The sequence below is a fragment of the Wickerhamomyces ciferrii genome, contig 00254 (assembly GCF_000313485.1).
Source record: "Wickerhamomyces ciferrii WGS project CAIF00000000 data, strain NRRL Y-1031 F-60-10, contig 00254, whole genome shotgun sequence".
Classification (NCBI taxonomy): Eukaryota; Fungi; Ascomycota; class Saccharomycetes; order Phaffomycetales; family Wickerhamomycetaceae; genus Hansenula; species Hansenula ciferrii.
Genome location: NW_011887486.1, coordinates 1,305 through 28,304, shown reverse-complemented (window position 1 = coordinate 28,304; position 27,000 = coordinate 1,305). Strand labels below are relative to the sequence as shown.

The window sequence follows — 27,000 nt, the reverse complement described above, 5'->3', positions numbered from 1 at the left end:
GATTTTAAAGTCTAGATTAAGTTTAAGGTAAAGATAATTTAAAGTTCAACTACAAAATTTTAAAATTTAATAACAAATAATTAATCATAAAAATGAATAAATGCTTATAATCAAGAAACAAAATATAAAATAATTTAAAACAAAAATTCTTTCACATATATACACAATTTGTGCAACATAATTGAATTTTCTTTTTTTTTTTGTTCAAATCCGCTTTTTTAAAGCCTTCAAGAAATATTTACCAAGTTTAATCAACTTATAAACCTTTTGGAGCTTCTTTAACAGCAATTGGAGCTTCTTCACCCATAGCAGAGATGATGGTAACTAATAAATCTTTACCTTCATCGAATTGAGATTGGATTTGTTCACCAATTTCAGATTCTGGAACACGGACATCATCTTTGGTGTCACCATCTGGAGTCATTAAACTTAAGAAACCATCATCAATATCTATTAATTGATATTCTGATCTTCTAACGTTTGGAACTTCCATATTATGAGTTGATGGAGATAAATCTTCTAATTTTTTTGAAGTGAAGATATCAATGGCGACTAAATGAACTTTAGCATGACCATGCTTACCAGTTTTAGAAGTTGACATATCAACAATTTTACATGGTCTGTTTTTAATAACAACGAAACCATTTTTTCTTAAAGCAGAACATTGCATTGGGTAGGTTAATGATGAACCGGCATCAGCGGTTTCGAAAACGTGCTATTTTAAATCAGTTAGTATTAAATTCTGGTAAAAATAGTAATCATAATCCATGAAGATGAAGGGAACAATATTGATTAACTTTATTGTTGATTTTTCTTTTATTAGAAATTTCCACTCCATCAAATTTATTATCTTTCGACACACCCTTAAAAACACGACATCCAAATCAAAACAAATCACCTAAACTCTAAATAACAACTAGCAACCAGTGCATCAATGTTCCCTTTCTTCCAAATATGCTTTTTGAGCAGTACATACTTCTTCTTCAGCCATTTTGAATATACAGAATTGTTGATAATTGATAAATCAAAGTTAAAAAAGAGTAATAAAAACTTTTTTTTTTCAATTTTTATAAACTTGAAATCGTTGAACAAAAAATTTTCTTTTGCTTTTTTTTTTTTTTTTTTCAAAATTTTGAATGTTCTCGAATTTTAAATATCGGAGTAAAAATGGGAACGGGAGTGCATAGTTAAGCCGTGGATGCTCTGTGTAAAACTGGGAACCGGGCCTGGCTGATGATCCAATTGTGAAGGTGGTAAATGTCATTAGGAAAAACCAGTGGGATTTGGAGGGTGGTGAAGAGGTGTATTAGGGAGTAGGAATGGGACTGAATGGATGTGCTGAGTGTGTTCTACGGGTATGGTTCACCCAGGGTTTGTTGATGGTGTTGGTGGTGTTGGTTGTTAATGGTGGTGATGGGATTGGACTAATCAGGGCGTAATCAGGCTAATTGTGGGACTGTTATTGGATGGAATGATGAAGGAAGTAATCAGACTGAGAGAGATGGAGGGAAAAGGTTCAACAGAGTGAATGTGGTGATAGAAGGATGTTAATGACAATGAATCAACTGAAAAGAGAACAAATGGTTCAAGTTAATGGTCGTTTGACCAATTTGTTGATCGTAAAATTATTGTTATCTATTGGGAGAAGTCTTTTGACACATTTATGAAATGTTTCTGGAAGCTTTGTTAGATTTATGAAATCACATCAATAATTAGTGACAGTTGATAATAATCTTAATGAGAATTTTTATCTGGAATGTGCTTGGTTTTGATTAAACTTGATTTTGGAAATGTCATGATCTAAATCATAGATCATCATTGATAAGGTCAGAAAAAGTGAAGTAATATATGGTACAAGCTGTTGATATAGAGAACTATACAATTTGTTGTATCAGATATACTAGAAGCAAGTGTTGGTTGTTGATAATATGATCTTATAGATACAAGTCTAATATTTTCTGGTTCTTTATATATATATGTGTTACAAATAGGAGTTGTCGGTCTGTGGTTTATCAGATCACACTGAGATGCAAAATTTTACATTGAAGATGGAGTAAAAAAGCCTATATGCACTATGTACTGATTCAATCTCAAACAGCTCACTCAGTTATATTAGCTATATAAACCTCAAGTATAAAGTAATTTTCCCTTTCAAAGACAATAAAACTGTACACTTTTTGATTTGTGTATACTAATCCCTGATCAATACTCAGGCTTTACAACTGTACGAAGAACGAAGAACGAAGAACGAAGAACGAAGAACGAAGGAACGACTAGGGCTTGATGATAATAGTCTACAACACCATACAAGGATCATACATTTATAACCTCAAATTGAATATTTCACACGAGTATACGAGAGATGTATAGATACTTATAATACATGTTTGTATCTTGAGGCATCAAAGGTAAAAGCACACATGGTTGACTAGAGCTAATGTAATTTGTATAGTAGTTAAGTCACCGATTATTTGACTCTAGAAAGTTTGATAGACCAAGTACATGATCCATAGTGAACTCATTTATCATGGTTTTAACAAGATTTAAATCAAATTGTACTCAACTTCACCTTTCTTGTCTTTATGTATGGAATTTTCCATTTTATGTAATTAAAAGCTTCGATCTCATCTCGGAAAATCAAAATCTAAAGATCTCAATGAATTTTGATTTACATCCGAATTTGATCAAGATGAACAGTGCCAATGTTCAAGACAATTCATGAAAGTCATTTATGAAAGTCAATTAGCAATCTAAGTCATTCATATACTGTGTGATTGTCTTGGAATTATTTAAAAGTAGTTCTTGTTAATGTTCATGATACTACAACTGGGAGATTGATCAAACATATCAAAATTATTATATTAACTATAAGAATTATAAAGTATTTGATTCATCAAGAATCGTTGAAAAGAATAAGAAAATTTTAAAGGTATTATTTTAATTTTTATGGATCAAAAGATATTGGTATCCACTTAATCTAAGTAATCCCAATCATTACAAGGAACACCAATTCTTTGGAATTGATGTAAATGTTGATAAATGAATAAAACCATACCAGGTTGGAATTTAACATCAACTGCATCATTTTTATCATTATCAGAAGCACCTTGGAAAACAACATTTTCTTTATTATGAGGCAATAGAACTTTAGTAATTGAAAAATCTAAACCTGAATGAGTATATTCTAAAACACCTGGAACACTTGGTGGTAATCTTGGAACAACATCAGTTTCTTGATGAACTCTTGAATATGATGGAATTGGTAAATCACCTCCATTACCAACAATTTTGGCATTTTCTTCAGTATTATAAATTGAATCTAACCATTTATTAAAAGCTGGATTACCAACTCTTAATGATGCATATGTAATAGTTAATGGATTATAACCTAAATTTCTAAATTCAGCAGCACCAAGAGTTGCATAACCACCACCAAGTGAATGACCTGTAATAGTTAAATTATAACCTTTATCCAAATATGGTTTAGCAGCTTTATTTAAATCTTGAATTGATTTGGTGAATTCTGCATAAACACCACAATGAACATAACAATCTTCACATTCTAATTTATTATTTGATTTTGATAAAATTGTAGCTTTAATAGAATCTGAATCTGTTCCATTATCAAAATCATCATATTTAATATCATTTTTCAAAGCTGATGCATATGGACATTGTGCAAATGTAATATCTGTAATCCAATCACCTGGTGTAACTGAACCTCTGAATACAATATAAACTTGTTTATCTTCATCATTAACTGCAACATAAGAATCACCACTAATTTCACTTTCGAAAAAATTTGGACGAACAACAGCTTCAATTGTAGTATCTTTTTGTTCTTCTTTTTTACAAAAACCTAAATCTGAACATTCTTCAGAAAATGGACCTGTAGTGAATCTTTCATCAACTGAACAATATGAAATTTTAGCATAGTTGGTAATTTCAAATAATTTGTTATAAACTGAATCACTAAACCCCAAGACGGTTATGGCGAATGAAAGTAATTGAATAAGTTGAATCAACTTCATGATTAAGTATAGGCAGCTTCTTGAAGTATATTGATGATGATCTAAATCATATTTGAAAATTTATGAAATATCTGGATCTTTAATACCCTTTATATAATTTCTTAAAATATGATTCTCGATGCACAGGGTTCCAATTTCTTTGAATCAAAGCTACTTGAAACCTTAAGGCATGTGTACATTATATTAGTTGAACTTTAATCCATGTACCTCAAATGAATGACTTTTATTCTTATGTCTCATGTATAAACTTTCCTATAACTTCGGGAGTAAAACCTCAAAAGTATAAAGTTATATCTTGCACGAATTCTTAAATCAAATTCCAATACCTATCAAAATCAACTTTAAACCCTTTGGAAATCTGAGATCTTTGTTATTTATGGAAAATAAACAATAAAACACCTTTTAGTAAATACAGAAGTCAGATCTTGATTGGTTGAAAATTTTCATTTCATGTAAGTTCCATATTCTTTTAGACTGAAAATCCATGCATGATAATCCTAAAAGCTTAAATCGAATACGATCAGATATTCAAAGGGTTACCTCTTTCATAAACAAAGGGTAGTTTGAAGTTTGAAATCTTGATCCTATACTGATAAACTGGAGAAATAAAGACGTACAATAACTTAAGCACCACCTTAATTTAAAACCTAAAGTTTTGATATATGTATAAAGTGTTATTCCCAAAGATCTACACTCTAAATTTGAATGGAGAAATCAACTACCCCTTCTTACTTCACAACTTGTCAAACAGCCCTGTCAAAGACGTACAGAATACCTATGATACTAAGTTCTAACCGATTTTGTTTGCCGAAGATAACCTTGTGTACAGATGCTATTCTTTCAAAGTTCATGTCCACTTAAAATCGTTGTTGAACCCTGTGTTGTTTGGATCTTAGATTTGATTTCAGATCGGTAGTTTAACTAGATCCGATCAACAAACAAACAAACAAAGACTTCCTTCCATTCTTCTACAAGTTGCTTCTACCTCATCAGTCGTAATTAATGATATGTTTCTTGGTACTCTTGGTTTTATTCCTACATCCTGGATTTTGACAGTTAATCATATGACTCTTAAACCTCCCATTTTCATAAAAGTAGTAGATCTTAAAATGTGATTTAATGTATCTTTACTAAAAGTGTATAAGTAACGATGAATATGGAGTACCTTGAACCTTCCCATTGACAACTAAGATCAAACCAGCTTACAACCTATCATAATGCCTATGTGTGGTATGTGGTGGTTGATATGGAGTGGGTTAAAGACTAATTTCATGATCACATTGGGAAAGTAGAGGTGCCTATTTGGTATATGGTTTGAAAACTGTAGGACTCATAGGATAAATAAACAATGCACAATAGGTTATACCCTTAAACCTTAAACCTAAAATTGCTTATGATTTATCGGTTCAATTAACCATTAACCTTTCGTGATCGTTTTGTAGATCTTTAATGTATTCCCCAATCAATATGGATCATCAAGAACGGATTCATTCTTTGTGTGGGATTCTGGGGTAAAGGGTAAAGTTAAATTGGTATTAAATTCTAATTATAGTAATCTTATATAGCCGTTGTTCAAGGAATTTCATAGAAGATTGGTACCTATGATTATCAGAGTTTATTGATTTAACCGTGGGTTAGAACTTGGAACTTCTAAATGTATCTATCATACTAATGTTAAAATTCCTAAAAGTATTACTGTAATTGAAGTATGATTACTACAAACATGTATGATTCAATAAAACATATAGAACATATAGAACAAATAAACAAAACAAAACAAAACACCCCAAACCCATTACTTTTTCTAAGTCACTGTACTCAGTCACTATTCACTATTCATTTCCCACTTCTCAAGATTTTCAAATCAGATTCAATCTCCAATTCATCCAATTCATTAGGACTAGTATACTGTTTCATAATCTTATTCAACGTAGCAGCATTCCCATCTTTATAACCTTCACGATCTCTTGCCTCTCTTACAGCTCTTGATGAAGTTGTTGTACGACCTGTCCCTGATTCTTCACCATGTTCTGTATCTGATCCTAATCCCAGTCCTAGAGTTAAATTTGATGATGATGATGGTTTGGAAGAACGTGATTCATCATTTGTTATGATTTGGAACTCTTCATTTGTTAATAATGGTGCAAAACCTTCCAAGATTGAAGTAAGGATTATTGATTGATTTTTGGATTGTTTTGATTGAAGTTTTTTATTAGGTTTTGTTATTTTTTTACGTGATTGTGATGGTTTTTTGGGTTTGGTGTTGGTGTTGGTTGATAATAAACTTTGGGTATCAGTTTCTGAACTTTCTATGTTTGATAATGATTCTTGTTCTGGTGTTGATCTTGAAGAATTTTGAATTCCATTAATACCATGATTTGAACCATTCCCGTTCCCATTTTGATTTTGATCATGATCAGAATTTATATCTATTGAACCTGTCCCCGATTCATTTGATTTAAAACCTGAATAAAATTTCTCAGATCTATTAGAATTAATATCTAATAAATCTTTATCTAAATTTTTCAACATTGTTTTCTGTTTTAATAAGAAATTTTTCAATTTTTCTAATTTATCAATAACATCATCCGTATAACCCTGGTGTAAAGATAATGATTGTTTATAATAATTTTTAATATTTTCATTTCTCTTGTAACGTCTCCAATATCTTAATCTTGTTAATTCATAATCCCTAGTTTCAATAATATCAGTTTCTTTTTCAAATAAATTTCTTATAATTAATGGAGTTTTCTTACCCTGGGAAGGTAAATCACTTATTTCAGTATTAAAATTATTTGGTTTATTTAAATAATCAATATTTTTCTGTAAAAGTTGAGATTGTTCTTCAAATAATGATTTTCTTTTAAATTCTTTAAATTTATATAATTCACTATAATTTTCAAATAATTCAATTCTTCTTTTTTCTCTATTATTACCATTTGCAAATATAATATCAGCGTTTGAAAATTTTGTATTTGGTTTGCTTTCATCATATTGATAAATTTGATTATTTAATTCATTTACATCTGTTGGGGGTTTAGGTTTAACAGGGAAATCATAAATTTCTCTTTTTTGATGATTTTTATCATCTGATTGATTATTTCTTTGATTACTTTCAATATGATTTAATTTTAATGAATCTCTACCAATTCTATGTATAAAAACCTTTTGATTTTGATTATTTAATTTTTTCTTCAATGGGAAATGATTATTATTAGTTGTTTGATTTTGACCTGGTGGTAATTGGTTTTCTTGTTGTGTTCCTTTCAAGGATTGTAATAAGAAAGCACCCTTTTCAGCTTCTTCATGAGCAGTCATTAGTGGTGCTTGGTTTGATATGGATTGATTATAATTTGGGATATATTTGTGTTGATCTGGTGGTGGGTAATAATTGTATAGGGGAGTATTTGATAAGTAATAAGTTTGAGAATGCATATCATTTGAAGAGCGTTTTGATTTTTTCGGTGGCATGGTGGTGGTATTGGATAGTTATTATATAGTTGTAGTAGTTGGTTGTAGTGGTTGGTTGAAGTTGATTGTTGAAGTGTAGTAGTAAATGTATAAAATGTTGATTTTTTAACCTTGATGCGAGTCGCAAATTTTGATTACATGGAATAAAACAGTGGAACTGCGAGAATGGGATATTAAACAAGGTACTGATTATACGGAGTAGAATAAATAGTATAAGAGAGTGGTGTAGTTAGTGCTAATTGGAGTCTACAATGTGGTTGTTTGATAGTAATGTGTTCCCTTTGTATGTATTCCCTTTGTTCCCATTGTCTATCTCTTCTTTTGCTTGTAAAACTTCACGACATTTCAAAAGTTGAATCGTCCACTTGAAAAAAACATCAACAAAAACAAAACAAGAACAACAAATACAACAATCTACAAGGAACAACCAACAATCAACAATCAAATAGTATCTCAACTATCAATCTATCACCATCAACACTGGTATCTCTACTCAATTACAACTACAAGCAACCAAACAACGCCTTCCAACTATCAAAAGACGCGTTCCAATTAATATCACAACCCTCAACACAAAGACCACAACAATCACAACAACAACAACAACACAATGTCTGACCCTGAACCTAAACCTCTTCATGAATACAAACCTGGTGACTTGGTCCTTTCAACTTGTACACCTTATGAACCATGGCCTGCTGTTGTCTTACCATTGGCTTATGTTCCACCAGCTGTATTAAAATCCAAAAAAAAGGATAAAATTTGTGTTAAATATATTAAAGATAATGATTTTTTTTGGAATGGTGTTAATTCAATTCAACCTTTAACCCAGGAGAAATTTAAAGAATTTGAATCACCTTCAAAAGGTTCTAAAAAGAAGAAAAATGATGATGAAGGTTTAAAAGAAGCTTATGAAGAAGCAAAACAATATAATGGTAATTTTGAAGAATTCTTAAGAGATTGGGATATCTTAAAAGAAGATGAAGAATATATTCATTATGATGATTGGACTATTGCTAAAGAAAAACCTGCTAAAAAAGGAGGTCGTAAGAAAAATACAATAACAAATTCTAGCACAATTCCATCATCATCAACAAATTCAACTCCAAAACCATCAAAACAAAGAAAATCATCAATTCAAGACAATGAAGATGATGATGTTTCAAATTCAATTCAAAAAAAGAAAAGAAAAACTAATATACAAACACCTTCGTCACCACCACCATTAACTTTTAATGAAATAAAAGAAATTGCTACTGGACTTAGATCTAAACTACAAAGAGGTTTAGTACAAAGAACTCAGGACCCATCAGAAGATGAATTAATCAAAAGTGATAAAGATTTCAATGAATTAGAATCATTCCATTCCAAAAATCATATAAATACAGAAATTTTAAAAATCTCAAGATTACATAAAGTCCTTAAGGCAATTATAAGAATTGATAATTTGAAACGTGAAGATGATTTTAAATTTCATAAAAGATGTGAAGATTTATTAATAGATTGGGATCCTTTTATTCAAGAGATTAAATGGGGGAAACATCCAAAAAATGATTTATCTAAAAGGGATGATACTCCAAATTCTTCAATTTTAGAACATCATGAAAAAGATGAACAAAAAAATGAACAAAAAGATGTATTAGAACAAAAGTATGTATTGGAACACCAAAGTGAAGATATTAAAGATCATGATGTAAAGAATGGTGAAAATGGTGAAAATGGTGAGAATGGTGAGAATGATGAAAAAGCTGAAGTTAAAGATGATAAACCAGAGGCTAAAGATAATAAATCAGAAGTTAAAGATGAACAAAAAGATGAAACCCATGAAAAACCTGAACAATCAGAAGTTAAGGATGAACAACAAAATGAAAAATCAGAAGTTAAAGATGAACAAAAAGATGGACAAGAAGTTAAAGATGAAGTAAAAGATGAAACTAAAGATGAATCAGAAGTTAAAGACGAAGTCAAAGAATCAACAGATGTCAAAACAAATGGTGATTCTCAAAAAGATACAAATGGTGAATCAAAATTAGAAAATGATCAAGAAATCAAAGATGAATAAAAACTACAAACCATATAAATAATATTCCTTTAAATTTTCCCCTTCTTTACACAGATCAATATAATTAATATAAAAATTCTAAAATTTGATCATTTACCTTCTATGTTTTTTTTTTATTACTTAATTACCCATATTATATATATTTGTACTGTATTTCATATCCAAAAAAAAAGCCATATTAAATTATTCAATTATTCATAGCTAATAAAATTTCAATTCTAAGTATATAACACCCTGTAGATTTTTAGCTTAATCAACAATCATCCCCGTCATTAATTGTCTTAACATCTCCCCCTTTTCAGAATTTAATACCCTTCTACTTAGTCCATAAATTTCATCATCAAAATCATTAAAATCATTCAAGAATTCCATAACAGTTTTAGTAAAATCATTACAATTATTTTCCCATAATTCATATTTCCCACTTTGGAATCTTGGTAAATCTTGGATAAATTCTTCAAATATTTCCAAGGGGATCTCTGTTGTTCCCATATCTCTAATTTCTATAGGTTTACCAAAATGTGTTTGATATGGGATTGAACGTTGGATTCCTTGAGAATTAAAATACCATTCTTGATTGAATATAGTTATTGAAGTATGATATATAGCTTTTATGTGGAATCCTAGGATCATGGGAGAGAATTGGGATGCTAGACCTTGAGAAAGGTCATAGATGTTTAGTTTTATTTGATGGGTCATATTTGGTTGGTGGCGATTATGGTTTATTGGACTATGACTTGGTTTGGATGGTGTTTTTGTTGATTTGTTGTTGTGATGTTTGATATTTAGTTATATGGAAGATCACTGGATTATAGTTATCTATTCCTTGGTTTGTATAGTATTAGTACCTGTTGTAATTGTAAGACGTTATATTGTTGATGTTTTAGTAAATCACACTAAATTTATATCCGAATAGTTTTGGAATACTCGTAAATTAATTGAACTAAATAAATCATCACAAAACGGATTTAAAGGATATGAACATTGAAGATGTATATGAGAGTGACTTTATTATGGTTGATTGTTATGAGTTGATTAATTAAAAGATAATTGGAAGGTGGTTCAAAGTAATTTATTGTGCATAGTTATCATGGAGCTGGTTATCAATTATACCCAGAGACAATGAATTCAATATATCGATTATTATATCAGTTGAAGTATATGTTATATGTATCTGTTGAATAATATATACACTACAGCCCCTTATAAGGACGTATAGCATCGACATACTATAATATTAATACGCTTATAAATTATCTTATATTATCTTAGCGTAGTTCTAAGCTTAGAAGTTCTAAGCCTTGATTGCCATGATCACCACAAGATATAACAACCTGGATTTCTTGATACACTGATCATCAAACAATACAAGTACTATCAACACAACCAACAAACAATCACCCATTCAAGTAATAGTTAATAGTTAATCAACTTCATAGTTTGTTGAGTCTAGAACAATTCATAATAGATAATATAATCCGACTTTGATCACCCGGAATCTCATTTGTTTTACGATTGTTTAAAAATTAAATTTGTGTGGGTGAAAGAAAAGGGATTCAATAAAACCACCAAAAGCACAACTACTTATTATAAATCTATAGAACTCTGGTATAATCATGTCACAACAAGGTGGAGGTGGTTCTACTTCATCACAACCATCATCTATATTATTCTTTATAGCTGTGGCAATAGGGGTTGTTATAGCTTTTGTCTTTATTTTTTTTTCAATGAGATATTATGTTCGAACAAGATTAGGTATTTATGCAACAGCAAGATTAACAACAACTTCAAATAATGGAGGGATAGTATTACTCACAGGTGATTTCCCCATGCATACTTTTAATGCTTATTCCCAAGATTTACCAAATCAATTAAGAAGAAATAGAAGAAGAAGACGTTATTTGAAAAAAAGAAGATTAACTGATGAAGAAGTTGATCATTTATTCCCTGTAAGGACTTATCAAAATTGGTTAGATGGTGGTGCTGAAAGAGATGCGGATCAACGTGATATTCATAAAGAGTTGAAACAAGAAGATGATGATGAAGTTAATGAAAGTAATAATGATAATGGTAGTCAAGATGATATTAATAATACCCAGACCCAATCCCAAACTGAAACTGAAACTCAACAGAAGAATAATATAACTACTCAACAATCAGATGTTGAATCTACATATCATGATGCTATCCAAGATCAACCACAACAACAACTTGAACCACAACAATCAAAACATTCAGATCAAGATCAAATCGATTTAGGTACACCATATGAACCACATTATGATTCTGGTACATGTGCAATTTGTATTGATATTTTCGAACCAGAAGATTTAGTCCGTGGATTAATTTGTGGTCATGTTTTCCATCAAGAATGTTTAGATCCATGGTTAACTAAAAGAAAAGCATGTTGTCCAATGTGTAAACGTGATTATTATTTAAAAAATGAAAATCAAGATGGTGATGAAAATGGTGAAACTAATGATGATCGTGTTACAGATGTTGGTGGAATCGCAGGTGGTGCAAATAATGAAGACTTGGATTCAATCAATCAATTTACAGAATTACAATATACAACATTAAATGAACGAGTTCAAGAAATTTTATCAAGACATCCAAACCTAGAACAAATTGCCAAAGATAAAATTCAACGTTATTTAAAATTTAAATGGAGAATTTTTTGGATTATTATGGGGATTTCAAGAAATGATTTAATTAATAGTGCTATTGTTAATGAAGATCAACGATTAAGAGATGAAGATCCTAATTATGATAATGATCAACAACCTACAACTAATACAACTGAAGTTGATGAAGGTGAAAATCAAAATCAACAACAGAATCAACAAAATTCAGATAATAGAGAAAGAGTTGAAAGAATGGTTTGATTTATGTGATATCTTCATGATTTTATGATTTCATGTGTATGTTTTTTTGTATTCATTTTGTTTATATTCGTTTCTTGTTTTTATTGTGTTCTTTTTAACTTTTAATTTTTGACTTAATTTTACCTTTAATTTTACTTTTAATTTGATTAATGTTTTTATTCACTCCCTTATATATAATTTTTGTTTATAATGTGAAATGTTTTATGTTCTTTCCTTAACAAAACTTGTACCTACGATTATTATATTAGTTTGATATAATTCTATTTTACACCTTATACAAATTCAACATAAAAAACTAATCTAACAAATTACACGATATTATTAAATTTTTAAATTTTTAAATTACTTATTTCTTTTTACCACCAACAGTTTCCCATGCAATTGATGATTCATCAACATTTAATTTTGAAGTAGCTTCTTCTAATCCAGTTTCCTTAGATCCTGAAACTTCTTCCTTTTTAGTTTCTTCTTTAACTTCTTCTTCTTCTTCATCTTCTTCATCATCATCTTCACCTGCTAAAACTGAAAATGAAGATTTAACAACATTTGGTTTATTATTATCTTTTTCTTCATCTTTTTGACTTGTTGATTTATTAGATCTTTGAGCTCCACCACTTGGTTGTTGACCACGAGTCCAAACATTAGCTTCATCAGCCGCGGTTTTTGGTTTATTAAATGATCTATTATTATTATGTTGTTTTTGAGTTGATGATCTTGATGTAAATCCACTACCTCTTGCTGAACCCCAATCTAATTCTGGTTCTTCACGACGTGGTTTTCTTTCTTTAAATTCTGATGAATCTGATCTTTCTTTTTTAAAATCTCCTGAGCCTCTTGATGGAACTCCTGTACCTCTTGCTGAACTCCAATCTAAATTTGGTTCTTCTTTAACAGGTTTTCTTTCTCTTGGTTCACGATCACCTCTTGGTTCTCTTGGTTCAAATCCAGTTGGTTCAGATCTTGGTCCAGTTCTTGCTGCACCCCAATCTAAATTTGGTTCTTCTCTACGTGGTTTACGTTCACCACGATCACCACGATCACCACCTCTTGGACCTGAACCTCTGGCAGACCCCCAATCTAAATCTGGTTCTTCACGTGGTGGACCTCTTGAACCTCTACCACCAAAATCATCACCACCTCTTGATGAAAATCCACTACCTCTTGCTGAACCCCAATCTAAATCAGCATCACCTCCAAATCCTCCAGCACCTCTTCTACCTTCTTTTTCTGGTGCTGCAACATTAACGAAAACACGACGACCATTCATTTCAGTACCACTTAAAGTTAAAGCTTGAACTAATTGTTCCTTTTCATTAAAAGTAATGAACGCATGACCTTTTAATCTTGTTGAATCATTAAAATCTTTTGGAACATATAAATTTGATGTAGTATTTGAACCAACAACACTTTCAACCCATTCAGTAATGATTGGTTCAGAAGCATCCCATGGTAAGTTATTTAATCTAGCACGATATGGTGGGAAATCTGGGACTGGATATTCAACACGTTCTCTTCTTTCAGAACCTCCAAATGCTGGATCATTAAAATTTGGACCTGGAATATTTGATGAACCAAAACTTGGGGCTTGTTGTTGAACTGGGATTGAAATTGATGCAAAATCAACTTCTTCATCAGCCCATGAACCACCTCCTGTGGATTCATCGTTTAAGAAGGACGCTAAGTCCATTTTCTTCCCTTTCTTTGGTGCTATTTGAAAACATTGTTAGTCTTTCTGTGATTTTATATATTTTTTGACACATGGATAAAGGGAAAGATCTTGTTTCACTCCACAAATACCACTAATTCAATCAACAAGGTGTACTCATGGATATATGGACAATCTTTACAACATTGACACATTCCGTTATTGATTTAATTTCCCCTAATATTCCACCCATAGTAATCATCTCATATCGGATAATACTCACGCATGATGGCTAGTGTTCTTTCCTGTTTCCTATTCCTTTGTAGCGTTGTCTGGATCTAAAAGGTCACAATCAAAATCGGATCACTAATAAAGTAAATCTATTCTGAAGTGAAAACAAAAAAAGTTGTTGTACTAGTTAAATTAATTATCACTATGTGTTTGTTAATGGCCTTTAATGAAAATTTTATTTTGGTTCGTTGGATCTTTAATAAAATTCGCGGAAATGTTATGTGATTTGTTAGTCAGCGATTCTCCGGAATTTCCTTTTCAAAACAAAGAAATGCAATTTAAATTTTGTTTTAGTGGGAAACTCGTCATTTTAAGGGTTCCAAAAGGCATTGATTTCAGTGGGTTTCTGTTGCTGATTGTTCTTGTGCTGCTGTGTTGTGTTCTGCTGACCGCTGTTGTTATTGCTTGGGCTGAAAAGCGCTGTTCGTGTGCTGTTTGAATTGCTAATATAAAAGCCGGTTTGGTTCAATTATACAATATTTATGCTCATTGACAAAATTATAAATATTCATTTCAATTGTTGAAAATATATCAATTGTCACATTGTACAAAGGATAAAACACACCATGGGAGTACTTGAATGGGGATCCCCCGGAGGGATTGTGGAACTCGTAAGGACATCAAGAATAATACAAGGATTAATACTCTTTTCATGTTCAGGTTTATTCATAAGGTTCATACTATGTACTGTGTTTGGATTATCAGTAGGTCTGATCAATCCCTTTTTATTGAAAATATCAAATATAACGTTAAATTTTAAGAAAATTAATGTTAAAATAGGTTCAATTAGATTTAATTTTTCATTAATGGATAATGTTAAATTTTCAATAGTTTTAAATGATGTGGATTTGAAAATTAAAAATGTTGATAAAGATGAGGATGATTATAGTCGACAAGATGAATATAAGAGTTTTTTAAATCAAGATCCTGGTGAATTGGATCCAAATACACCATTACATATTTTCCCTCAAAATTTTATAATTAAAAGTTTAATTGAACTTTATTTATTATATTTTAGATTTGTTGGGTTCAAATTTTCAAATTTATCAATAAATTTTGAAAAATTAGGCTTGATAACAAATATTGATCATATTTTTACAGAGATTAAAGTTAATCGTTCTAAAAAAAAGAGAAATTTTGGTGCAACACTAAGACTTTTCCATCAATCAATTAATGGTATTGAGATATTTGATGCTTTCACAATAGGTTGTAATGGTGCTCTAGATTTTAAAACTGGTGAACTTTCCAAAATAAATTTAGATGTTGAAATGAGAAATTTATCAATTCCAATATTATCGATAATTAAAACTTTACCTAAAAAGACAAAGCACAAGAAACAACAATGGGAACCTGAAAGTGATGAATTCTGTTCTTATTCCCTAGCTAAAATGAATAAAAAACTTTATATTTTTTGTTATTTCATTAAACTTATTGAGAAAATTGATGTTGCTTTTCAAAATATGTCAATTAATGAAATTCCATTAGGTGATATGGAACAAATTCAATCATCAAATTATGAACCTTTGGTGAAGTTTGAATTAAAAATTAATGCATTTGCCTTAACTTGTCAAAGAATGTATTTTGATTCTCCAGGTTATGGATTAACATATACTTATGAAGATAAACCATTTCATTTGATTTATAATTTTACAGAAATTTGCTTTGCAATGCAATCCCCAAAACAAGATGAATATAAACCAATCCTCACGGTACCAGTTATGAACTTTACTGGTTCTTCAAATGTTTATTTCCAAACTTTAGAAGCTTCCAAAAATAATACACATTCAGATGGGAAATTATTAATAACTGGACATTTATCAGATTTAATATTGGATTTATCTTCTGATGATGTGGCAAATATAGTACTAGCTGCTTTAGATTTTTTGAAAGTAAAGAAAGAATTTTTATTTAAACAAGGTGTACCAACTTCTTCTGAAACTTCTAATTCAAAAGTTCGTTCAATGTTTTGGTTTGGTGCTTTCCCAAAATTATGGCCAAAATTTGATGTGAAATTAAGTATAGAAAATCCAATTATCCTAGTGAAAAATCCAATTCTTGATCAATTTTATAGAATATTGGTGTTAAGATTTGCTTTAGTTTCTGTTCAATTTAGAACTGAAAAAACTGTTGATCAAGATGATAATATAAATTTCTCAGCTTCACAAATTATAAATCTTTCAAATGCTAAAATAAAATTTAGAAATACTCATGAAAAAATTGATGTTGAAGTTTTAAAACTAGAAGGTATTGATTTAAAACAAACAATTAACATATTACCTCAACTTTTGGTAACAACTTCACTAATATCAAATTCCACCATATTAGATGCATCAGATATCAATGTTTTACATGGTATAAACTCATTAATGAGTGACTTGTATTGGAAAATCAGACCACTTGTTGATCAATTCAAACTTGATACTGGTGGTTATTGTTTACCTGAATCTAAACCTCCTGTTTCTCAACCAAAAACCTCTAAATCTAATGATTATATAGGAGAAGAATCATTTGATGATATTATACCACCTTGGCTTTCACATGTTGTTTTCATATCCAATAATACTGAAGTGCTCTTAGGTTCAAGATCGTTATTAATACCCAAAGAGCTTGTGAAAAATATTGATCCTTTAAGTGAAAATGATTTAATTAATGGTGATTTAAGAAAAGTTGGATTTTCTATTGAGAAATGGACAATTGGGTTTATATCTCAAGCTGCTAAAACAGATTATGATAGCTCAACATCTTCTCCATCTTCATTAGAAGATGATGACAAAGGTTTATTAGATTCATTAGCTGAAAATGAATCACTTAAAGATAGTTGGAACTTGAAAATTGAATCTTCACATATCGTGGGGAAAATTCATTCAGAAAGCTCACATAAAAATAATAAATTGGTTGAAAAATCATTCATGAAAATTCCATCTTCAGTTTTAACTGTGAATCCAAATCCTGATAATAATAGTGTTTTAATGATTGATTTCAGTCTCGGTAAAGTTGATATGTTTTATTCTGTAATCACACATTTTATAATCATTTCAAGTTTCCATCTTTTAAGAAATACCGTTCTTGAATTTTTCCAATATAAAAAGAATCCAGAAGTTGAAGCTATTCCATCATGTGGACCACCAAAGAAGAAAAAATCAGCAAAAGATATTTTGGATAAAATACAATTCACATTCAATATTGATTATTTAGAACTCATATTTGTTTTCCCAGATAGATTGAAGTTGAGATTAGAATTCAATAAGCTGAATGCCCTTTCATTATCCAATAAGCCAATATTAATAAATTCACATTACCTTCGTATATGTGCTGAATCACCAACTACTGCTGGTTATTGGGCTAGAATTTTGACTGCAGTGAATGGATCAACAACTGTAAATATTGAAGATATACTTAATAAGGATATAGAAAAAGTCTGGTTTGATTTATCTAATGAAAGTTGTCATTTAATTATTCCTCATCAATTTATTATTTATAAAGTTTTTGATAATATTTCAGTTTCTATAAAGACTTTGAAACAATTACATTATTCATTGAAAAATAATACAGATGAAATTATCATAAATCCTCATGCAAAACCAGCTGAAAAGATACCAAGAACTAGGCTTAAATCATCAAGATTATTTTTCAGTATGGATGATGATCCATTTGAAGCTGAATTGAATATGATATTCCAAGTTGGTTTATCAGAACAAAAGATGCGTTATGAAAAAACCAAACTTTTCGATGCTAGGCTGAGAGAAGAAATACAAAATAATAGACAAAGATCAACAAAATCTAATACATTCCCTGTCAATTTTATTTCAAATGATGTTCATAGTGATTTGCCAACACTTTCAAAAAGAAAGAAATTTCAAAAGTTTAAACCGCCAACTTTTTCATCTATTCATCATGCAGCTTCTATGGATGCAATTTTCTCAAATGGAAAACAAAATGGTTCTGAAAATGATAGTAATAACCAACAACAACAACAACAATCACTAAATTTCCATAAAATGTTTGATGCTAAGGAGAAAGCTTTAGAGAAACTGTACAAACTTCGTGAAGGTTTCTCAAAATCATGGATTGCTAGAATTCGAGCTTTTAAAAAGAATCAAGAACGAGAATTTCAACAAAATTTCAAATTTTTATGGGGAAATTTAGATTTATCTCGTTTATCTGAGGATTTCAATAGAAAAGTGTTAGATTTTGTTACCGCTCCATCATTATTTAGCTTGATTTTAGAAGGTGTTGATTTAAAAATTGGTCCACCATCTTATGGATATGAAAAAATACCTGATTTCTTACATGATGTTGGTAAAGGTAAACCTAAAGATAGTGAATACTCAACTTTGATACCTATTCATATGGATTTGAGATTAGATGAGTTAAGATGTCATTTGAGAGATTATCCTTTGCCATTCATTTACATGCCTAAAGTTAAAGGTCCAGAATCTGGTACATTACCAGCTGTACAGATACATGGTGATATTGTTATTGGTGAAAATACCATCAAGTCACATAAAGAAGTCAGAGAAGTTTTTGTTCCATTGGTTCCAGGTTGTAATGAATTTGATAAAGATGATCGTTATTCTATTGAGATTCCAAAAACTCTGACATCTATCAAATTTTATACAATGCTGGATTTAGATTTGAACTCATCAGATACCACAAAAGTTACATGGGGTACATCATATCAACCATGTATTCAACAAATCATGTTGAATCTTGATAATTTCACAAAACCACCTATTGATCCTTCTGATAAAGTTGGATTTTGGGATAAGATAAGAGCTAATTTCCATGCAAGAATGAAATTGAATTGGAATAGAGGTGGTAGATTTGATGTGTTGTTCAAAGGTACAAAGAACCCTTATGATATATGTGGTAAAGCTGCTGGTTTCATTCTTGGTTTCAAAGATGATGTTGTTGTCAATATTAATGAGAAAGATGATCCTCGAGAGTTCTTAGCTACTACTGCTCAAGAGTTGATCTTTGCTGTCCCTAATCATATTGCAGAACCTTTGTTAGTTTGGTCAAGAGAAACTGAGAAATCTGTTTTCCTTGCTAACCAGAACACCAACTATCAAAGCTCTACTTATGGTTTCTATTTTGGCAATGATGAAATCCCAGATGAAGCAGAAGTTGAAATAATGACTGAGCATTATTTGGAAAAAGTTGCAATAAGATTATCTGGTGGTGTTAAATTCAATCTAGCACTTGCTTTTGAAAGAAAGACTGATGATGGTAATGATAGAACCAGTAATTTTATTTCACATGATGAAATCACGTTGGTGAACCCTAAATATGTTGAAGATAGAGATGCTTATGATGCTTATCATCATTTCAGAAGTCATTTCATTCATATGGGTATTACTTTGATATCAGAAAGTGATATTGCATACAACACTATTCAGTTAACCCCAGCTACTTTCCAACATTTCTTTGCGTTCTGGCGTATGTTTTCAAATACATTCCCTGTACGTCATGGTAAATTATTTGGTCCAGAGAAACCTACCAAGAAGTTTGCTCGTCATTTGTTCACTATTAAGTATAAAGCTATTGCAAATCCATTATTCATTTCACATGTATATCATGATCATGAATCTGATTCTCAAGACCAAGATAAATTTGCATCAGTTGGTATGAAAGCTCGTGCATCTCAATTTACTCTAGATCTACATCAGCGTAAAGAATTATCATATGAACATAACCAACAATTAGGTGTCACCAAAAAAATTATGAAAATGGGGTTCAATAGTGGTAGTATTAGTATGTCAGATTTGGATTTGAGAACTATACATGGTAAATTCGAGTTGAATAAAGATTTGACTATGGCTAAAAGAAGAGCTTCTGGTTACAAAATGGAAGATAACCATGAGGTTGAGGTTATGGATGGTGACAAGTCTTGGTTTGATATTCATGATTTTACAGAGATTGGTACTGCAACTTTGGATGGGTTCAAGAGTAAAGTTATGATACATCCTCTAATGTATACACCAAGTTTTATGTATTACAAGAAAAATGATCACGGGGATAAATATCAAATAAATTTTGATACTGGTAAAAGAACAAGACCTTTTGGGGATGAAAGCTTCCATGAATGTCTAGTTCATGAAAATAACTCGGCTATAGTTCAACAAGAATCTCTAGCTGAAAGACTTGAACAGCTAAGATCTAAGAGAAATGAAAAAGTACAGGATATTGAGAAGTTGAACAATGTATCATCACATACTCCAGAAATTAGACGCCAAATTGATCAAATGCGTATCGAAATCAAAAGGTTAGAACATGGATTAAAATTTGTTCAAGATATTGCATTAGCATATCAGTCGAGATCTCCTGATGATATAGTTGAGAACTCATCTTTTGATTTCTTTGTTAATGATGATTTTGATAAATCTCCTTTCAAAAACAAATTTATTATACACAATATGTTGTTGAAATGGAATGATAGTAATAGGGATGTTGTTTATAAGTATGTCTACTTGTTTGAATTAAGACAAGAAATATCAAGATATATGCAACATAGATCAATGGGTCAAATTGATGATATTATTGAAACACAAGAGCGTCGTGCAAATGGCACAGGGGTATCAAGATCCGGTACGCATGTGACACAAGCCACGTATGAATCTCAAAATGGTGTTGACAATGATCATGGACATGGATATAGCAAAAGTATTGCAGAAACTCGTGCTTCAGAAAAATTGAAAAATTTTGAAGATGAATTGTATAATTTATCATTTGATCTATCATGCATTGTTCAAGAAAATTTCTTACTCAAGTTTATTACTCCACAAATTCAATTACAAAGTGAAAGTAATAAAAATTCAGCTGTTTTAGTCGTATCTCCAAATATTGAATTGAAAGTTTTGGCATTTGATGTTAATGAAACTGATAATGAATATCATGAAAATATAATTGAGAAAAGATTTGGTGCTATCCTTACTGATGCAAGTGCATTTGTGTTTTATGCTGATGACAAAACGATTAGAGATAATTTATTCTTTAGTAATTCAACTTATGGATCTGAAAAGGCATGGCCACCTTGGTTAGGTGTTGAATTATGTTATGATGGATCAGCATTGAAAAATAATATGTTGATTGAGAAAAATTCAATTATTGTTAGATATGATAAACCAGATGATTCGTTTTTTGCAAATGAGAGGGATAATAGTATCAATAAATTAAGTTGTGATTTATCTGAAGCTATTTTCAGATGTGATGCAAGACAATATTATTCATTATATAATATGATTATGAATTTGTTAATTTATAATGAACCAAGAAATCAAAAATTAAAGGAACGTGAAGCTAAAATGTTGTTAAGATTAGATGTTAATGACATTTCAAACTTAAAGGATCGTATTGTTAGCTTACAAGATTCAATTAGACAAATGACTATGATTCAAAATAATTTGAATGGTAGAAGAACAATATTGGATGATGTTGAAAGAAATGATTTACTTGTTGTTACAAATCAAAAAGCTGATGCTGTTATAGAAGTTTATTTATTGATGCGTGTTGCTTTAATGGGTGGTCGTCAATCTAAGACATCTGATGATTATCTTGAATGGAATATTAGAGCAGATGATATTAAATTACATATGCTTGATGAAGATAGATTACCATTCTTGGATGCAATTTTAACAAACTCACATTTTAAAAGAGTTGAAGGTTCAGATCGTTCAGATAGTAATTTTGTTTCAATTGAACGTGTCGAATTACTGAATTTAGAAGATCGTGCAGAATTACCTATTCTATTTGCCCCATATGATATTCATAAAAAATCATATAAACAACATCCAAAGGGTAAAAATTCAAAATCTAAAGAGAAGTCTAAACCTATGATTCAAGTTTCTTGGAGAATGGATAATCCAGTTGGTGGTATTAGAGTTATTAGAAGATTTGAAGTTGAATTAGAACCATTAGAATTGAATATTGATCAAAGATTAGGTGATAAAGTTATGAAGTATGCATTCCCTGATGAAAGTCCATTGTTATTAAGAAATACAGTTGATAATCCTGATCATGAAAATGTTCATGATAATGTTAATGGTAACAATAATACAAATGTGAATGGTAAGAAAGATGAATCAATGATTGATGGAGATGATTTAGTTGATGAAATTGATGTAAATAGAGAAAATTTGGGTGTATCAAATGGGAATAAAACAAATGGTAATAATAATAATCCAAACAATCTCCCATCAATTGCAGTTGATGCATCATCAACATTTAGATCAGATTATAATGTACCAAAACAAGAACAACAACAAGTTTCACCAAGAAGATCATTTTTCAGTTTTAGATCAAGAGATGAAGAAAGTTTCCATAATAGTCAAAGTAGTCAACATGGATCTTCAATTTTTGATCCATCTGCTTTATCACATCAAAATAATCATACTTCTACTACAGCTCCACTTAATGATGTATTTGAAGAAAATGATGAAGATGATGATGAATTAGAAGAAATGGTTAGAAGAGCTTCAAATTATTTAAGTATTGTTTCATTTAGATTCAAGAGTTGTTTGGTTAGCATTACATATAGAGGTCATGGAGCTAAAAGATTAATTAATGTATCAGATTTTGCATTTACATTACCAGAAATTATATTTACAAATAAAACATGGACATTATTAGATTTAACAATGGCAATTAAAAAATTGGTTATTAAGGCATTATTAAGTCATAGTGGATCAATAATTGGTAATAAATTAGTTCAACATAAAAGGAAACGAGTTGATGGATTAAGAGATATTGGTGATTATGCATCATCAAGAATAAGCTCATTTAGATCAAATTGATTTAGATCAAATAAAGGAAAAGGAACAGTTAATATAATATATGTGTGTGTAATAAAAGTTTATTTATAGAGTTTTATTTAATCATTTGTATGATATGTAGCGCTACAAATAATTGTTATAATACAATATAATTAATACATAATATTGAATCTTTGCCACCGCAAAATTTAATATCTAAAACCCTTTTTTTAATTTCTTTTAATATATATATATATATAAATAACCCAAATTCATAAATTCATAAATCATAAAACCACTTCAAATCCAATACGAATTGATATAATAACACATTTTTAATAATCAACTCTTCTTCTTTTTAAATCTTCATCATTTGATTTTTTTTGTTTTCTTTTAGTACCTTGACTACTAAATTCACCCATAGCTAAATTAGCAGGATCAAAACCATGAATCCCATCATCATTAGTTTTTTGAAAATTTAAATAATTTTTCAATATTTGATTATCAAATTTATTTATATTTATTGGAGCACCTTCTCTTTCTGGAGCATAAACAATTGGAGATATAGTACGATCTTTTGGAATATTATTATGTTTCCCTGGTAAATCATTAATATGAGCTTTATAAGATTTTCTTAATTTAACACCTTTTGAACCAGTTTCATTAACTCTTGCCACTGAATTTGCTATATTTGATAAATTATATAAATCTATAAGATTATCATTTGGATGAGGTCTTGATTTTGTATAATGAACTGTTGGATCTATGTAGTAATAATAAGGATTGCTAGTGTTGACATCAGACATGGTAATAAAAAAGGTATTCTTATTGTCTTTATTGATGTTGATGATGTTGATTAGATTCAAATTGCCATACAATTCTTATGTATTCACGTTTAATATTTCTAATTTCAGTAAACAACAACAAAAATTCGCGCATAATTTCCAAACCAGCCACTTGAATTGAGCCCTAATACTCCAACAATATATCACATGTTTTGATGCCCTAACATCACATGACTTTTGTGACCCTTGTTTTTCTGGTGTTCAGATGTTAAAATGGAATATTGATCAACACAACACCTCAACACCTTCTTTTCCTTATAACAATTCGCGAAACCTCACTCAAGCGTCAAAACCAGCAATTGGTGAGAATTCGCGAAAGTCTGTGTGTGCTTTTTTTTTTGTGCTGTGTGTCACTGAACGAATTTTTGAAAAAAAGGTATGAAATTTTTACAAAGCTATTAACGAATTTGTTGTTAATACTTTTGAAAGAGATAGTAACCAACATAGTGAATTAGACAAAGTACGTTATAATCATGGGAGGATAATGATATTGGAGAGTGTATTATATGTATCAAGGAGAATAGAGAGTACAAGACAACCAAGAGTTATATTGAATATGTTTTGAGAAGTTCATATGGATATTGAATGTATTTGAATTAAAGAAATTTACAATGAAAAGAAGATTATGATTAACAGAAGAGTAAAGTAATGAACCAATATTGTAAAGAATGGAATGGAAGTATAATGGATACAAGAGATCAAAAGAATACAAGAATGAAATAGAGTAAACAAAAAAGTCGGATTCAATCAAGAATAATATATTCATCGTAGTACACACAAGACAAGAAGAAACAATACCAAAATATAATTATCAATTCACCAATATCATTAATCTTTTTCATAACCTAGGAATATAAATACTAACAAAATTATAGATGGCTGCTTCATTACCTCACCCAAAAATTGTTAAAAAGCATCAAAAAAAATTTAAACGTCATCATTCAGATCGTTACAACCGTGTTGCTGAAAACTGGAGAAAGCAAAAAGGTATTGACTCATGTGTTAGACGTCGTTTCAGAGGTACCATTCCTCAACCAAACATTGGTTATGGTTCAAACAAAAAAACTAGACATTTAATGCCATCAGGTCATAAAGCTTTCTTAGTTAACAATTTAAAAGATTTAGATTTATTATTATTACATACTAAAACTTATGCTGCTGAAATTTCTCATGCCGTTTCATCAAGAAACAGAGTTGAAATCTTGGCTAGAGCTAAAGCTTTAGGTTTAAAAGTTACTAATCCAAAAGGTCGTCTTGCTTTAGAAGCTTAAATTTAATCAACAAAGTTCTTATTTCTGTATATCAATTATAATAACAAATGGAAAAGTATTTGGAAAAACTTTGTTCTTTGTATATGACTTTGTATTAGTTAATGTTTTTTGGGTTATAAAAGTTATACTAGTAGACTACAAATATTCACTGCGATTTATTATATTATAGATATACAAATTTATTTGTAAACTTTTCACACTAATCAATAGCTTTAAAACCAATCTTCAAAGGCATAGAAAATAATAAAAAAGACAGAAACTGTATATAAAACAAGAAAAAATTCAAAATAATAAAATATATATGATAAAAAAGAGTTCAAAGGAAGTAAAATAATGAAATATAGTGAGAAATGGAAGAATAAAAAAAAACTAACTTACTGAATGTTTAATTATTCTTCACTGTTCAAATTGATGACTTATTCTTTTGTTATACATAAATGATTTTTAATTGATTTTAAAAAAATAACCAACCAACAATAAAAGCAATTAAAGCAATTAATATAACAGTAGTTAAAGGAGCATTACCAACAGATTGATTTTTAGTAATTGTTGAATTTTGTTCTTGTTCTTTTGAAGCTTGACTTTTAGCAACATTTGAATCTAATTTTTCATTTAATTCATCAATTTTATTTTGTTCAGATGATTCATTATAACTTGGAGGAATTGAAGATTTTTCATTAATAATTGATTTAGCAGAATCTTGTTGTTGATCTGGAATTGCAGAATTACCATTTGAACCTAAACCACCAATACCAGCACTAACATTTGATGATTCATCAATATTTGATGAAGGAATATCAGATTGTTGTTGTAATGGTTGTTGATGTTGTTGTGATGATTCTTCATTAACTTTTTCAAATACATATTTAACTTTAATTTTTTTTGAAATACTTTGAGGTTTAAATTCAGATTCTAATTGTGGCCATATATCAGCAACACTTTTATCACCAAGATCATAAGGAGATGGTAATGCAACAATTAAGAATTTATCATTACATTTAAAATCTGGAGTTGGTTCTTCTTTTAATCCTAATAATATGATTGAAACATCTATAGATTTACCTGGTTCTATAATAGCAGCATTTGGTCTAACACAGTATCTATATAAAAGGTTAGTATATATAATTCAAAAACCTTAATAAGACACAAATACATACAATTTTGGAGCGGTAGTTTTAACCTTGAAAGCAGTAACTTCATCAGAATGATTTGTCAATGTGATGTAACGAGTAGCTGGTTGTGTAAATGGTGCTGAAATAGATATTGTTAGTACAAGTTCCAATGATTTTTGATTGTTGTTTGTTGTTTAATATAGCCCCTAGTTAAATGCCAAATCATCAACAAAATGGACAAAAAAACACCAAACAACAAGAAACAAACAGCGGCTAATCAACTCACGATTGAATTCCAAAACACTTGGACCGATTTCAACACTCATGATTTCTTTTTAATTGAATTGAAATTTATTTGGTTTAATTTAATTTTAATTTGATTTGATTTGAAATTTGTACGTTGTTTTCCAAAAGTTATTTTTCCTGATCTCTTTTAAAATCTCAACTTTGAAAGATCCACAATGAACAAAGACTTTGAAATTTTAATGGGTTTCTGGGAAACAATTGAGTATGAAAGAATTGGATGATTTGATAATGAACCAATTAAATTAAACAATCAATTAACAATAAACAATCAATTTAAACGAATTTGTTTTGCCTTTAATTTTTCCAATTTTAGTTGATTTCAATTTTGATT

The 27,000-nt window shown here is 29.8% G+C and overlaps 11 protein-coding genes across 11 annotated transcripts; 4 read left to right on the top strand and 7 right to left on the bottom strand.

Annotated features, from left to right (window-relative positions):
- Positions 1-256: 256 nt before the first annotated feature.
- Positions 257-991, bottom strand: BN7_6176 (Eukaryotic translation initiation factor 5A; the record flags this gene model as incomplete). Its single annotated transcript, XM_011273254.1, has 2 exons — positions 257-715; positions 977-991. 2 exons carry the CDS (start codon positions 989-991, stop codon positions 257-259), a joined length of 474 nt encoding a protein of 157 aa, XP_011271556.1.
- A 1,981-nt stretch (positions 992-2,972) lies between these two features.
- BN7_6175 (lipase family protein) lies at positions 2,973-4,031 on the bottom strand (the record flags this gene model as incomplete). The annotated part of the gene is made up of 1 exon (XM_011273253.1): positions 2,973-4,031. One exon carries the CDS (start codon positions 4,029-4,031, stop codon positions 2,973-2,975), a length of 1,059 nt encoding a protein of 352 aa, XP_011271555.1.
- A 1,836-nt stretch (positions 4,032-5,867) lies between these two features.
- Positions 5,868-7,502, bottom strand: BN7_6174 (uncharacterized protein; the record flags this gene model as incomplete). The annotated part of the gene is made up of 1 exon (XM_011273252.1): positions 5,868-7,502. The coding sequence occupies one exon, from the start codon at positions 7,500-7,502 to the stop codon at positions 5,868-5,870; it is 1,635 nt and encodes a 544-aa protein (XP_011271554.1).
- Positions 7,503-8,112: 610 nt separating this feature from the next.
- PDP3 (Pdp3p) lies at positions 8,113-9,564 on the top strand (the record flags this gene model as incomplete). Its single annotated transcript, XM_011273251.1, has 1 exon — positions 8,113-9,564. The coding sequence occupies one exon, from the start codon at positions 8,113-8,115 to the stop codon at positions 9,562-9,564; it is 1,452 nt and encodes a 483-aa protein (XP_011271553.1).
- Positions 9,565-9,813: 249 nt separating this feature from the next.
- Positions 9,814-10,263, bottom strand: BN7_6172 (C97 family peptidase; the record flags this gene model as incomplete). The annotated part of the gene is made up of 1 exon (XM_011273250.1): positions 9,814-10,263. The coding sequence occupies one exon, from the start codon at positions 10,261-10,263 to the stop codon at positions 9,814-9,816; it is 450 nt and encodes a 149-aa protein (XP_011271552.1).
- Positions 10,264-11,180: 917 nt separating this feature from the next.
- On the top strand, positions 11,181-12,449 carry BN7_6171 (E3 ubiquitin-protein ligase RNF103; the record flags this gene model as incomplete). Its single annotated transcript, XM_011273249.1, has 1 exon — positions 11,181-12,449. One exon carries the CDS (start codon positions 11,181-11,183, stop codon positions 12,447-12,449), a length of 1,269 nt encoding a protein of 422 aa, XP_011271551.1.
- Positions 12,450-12,795: 346 nt separating this feature from the next.
- On the bottom strand, positions 12,796-14,136 carry TIF3 (Tif3p; the record flags this gene model as incomplete). The annotated part of the gene is made up of 1 exon (XM_011273248.1): positions 12,796-14,136. One exon carries the CDS (start codon positions 14,134-14,136, stop codon positions 12,796-12,798), a length of 1,341 nt encoding a protein of 446 aa, XP_011271550.1.
- A 1,055-nt stretch (positions 14,137-15,191) lies between these two features.
- On the top strand, positions 15,192-23,177 carry FMP27 (Fmp27p; the record flags this gene model as incomplete). Its single annotated transcript, XM_011273247.1, has 1 exon — positions 15,192-23,177. The coding sequence occupies one exon, from the start codon at positions 15,192-15,194 to the stop codon at positions 23,175-23,177; it is 7,986 nt and encodes a 2,661-aa protein (XP_011271549.1).
- A 293-nt stretch (positions 23,178-23,470) lies between these two features.
- On the bottom strand, positions 23,471-23,941 carry ROX3 (Rox3p; the record flags this gene model as incomplete). Its single annotated transcript, XM_011273246.1, has 1 exon — positions 23,471-23,941. The coding sequence occupies one exon, from the start codon at positions 23,939-23,941 to the stop codon at positions 23,471-23,473; it is 471 nt and encodes a 156-aa protein (XP_011271548.1).
- A 914-nt stretch (positions 23,942-24,855) lies between these two features.
- Positions 24,856-25,251, top strand: RPL32 (60S ribosomal protein eL32; the record flags this gene model as incomplete). The annotated part of the gene is made up of 1 exon (XM_011273245.1): positions 24,856-25,251. The coding sequence occupies one exon, from the start codon at positions 24,856-24,858 to the stop codon at positions 25,249-25,251; it is 396 nt and encodes a 131-aa protein (XP_011271547.1).
- A 454-nt stretch (positions 25,252-25,705) lies between these two features.
- BN7_6166 (Vesicle-associated membrane protein-associated protein B/C) lies at positions 25,706-26,451 on the bottom strand (the record flags this gene model as incomplete). The annotated part of the gene is made up of 2 exons (XM_011273244.1): positions 25,706-26,339; positions 26,432-26,451. The coding sequence occupies 2 exons, from the start codon at positions 26,449-26,451 to the stop codon at positions 25,706-25,708; spliced, it is 654 nt and encodes a 217-aa protein (XP_011271546.1).
- Between the last annotated feature and the right edge of the window lie 549 nt (positions 26,452-27,000).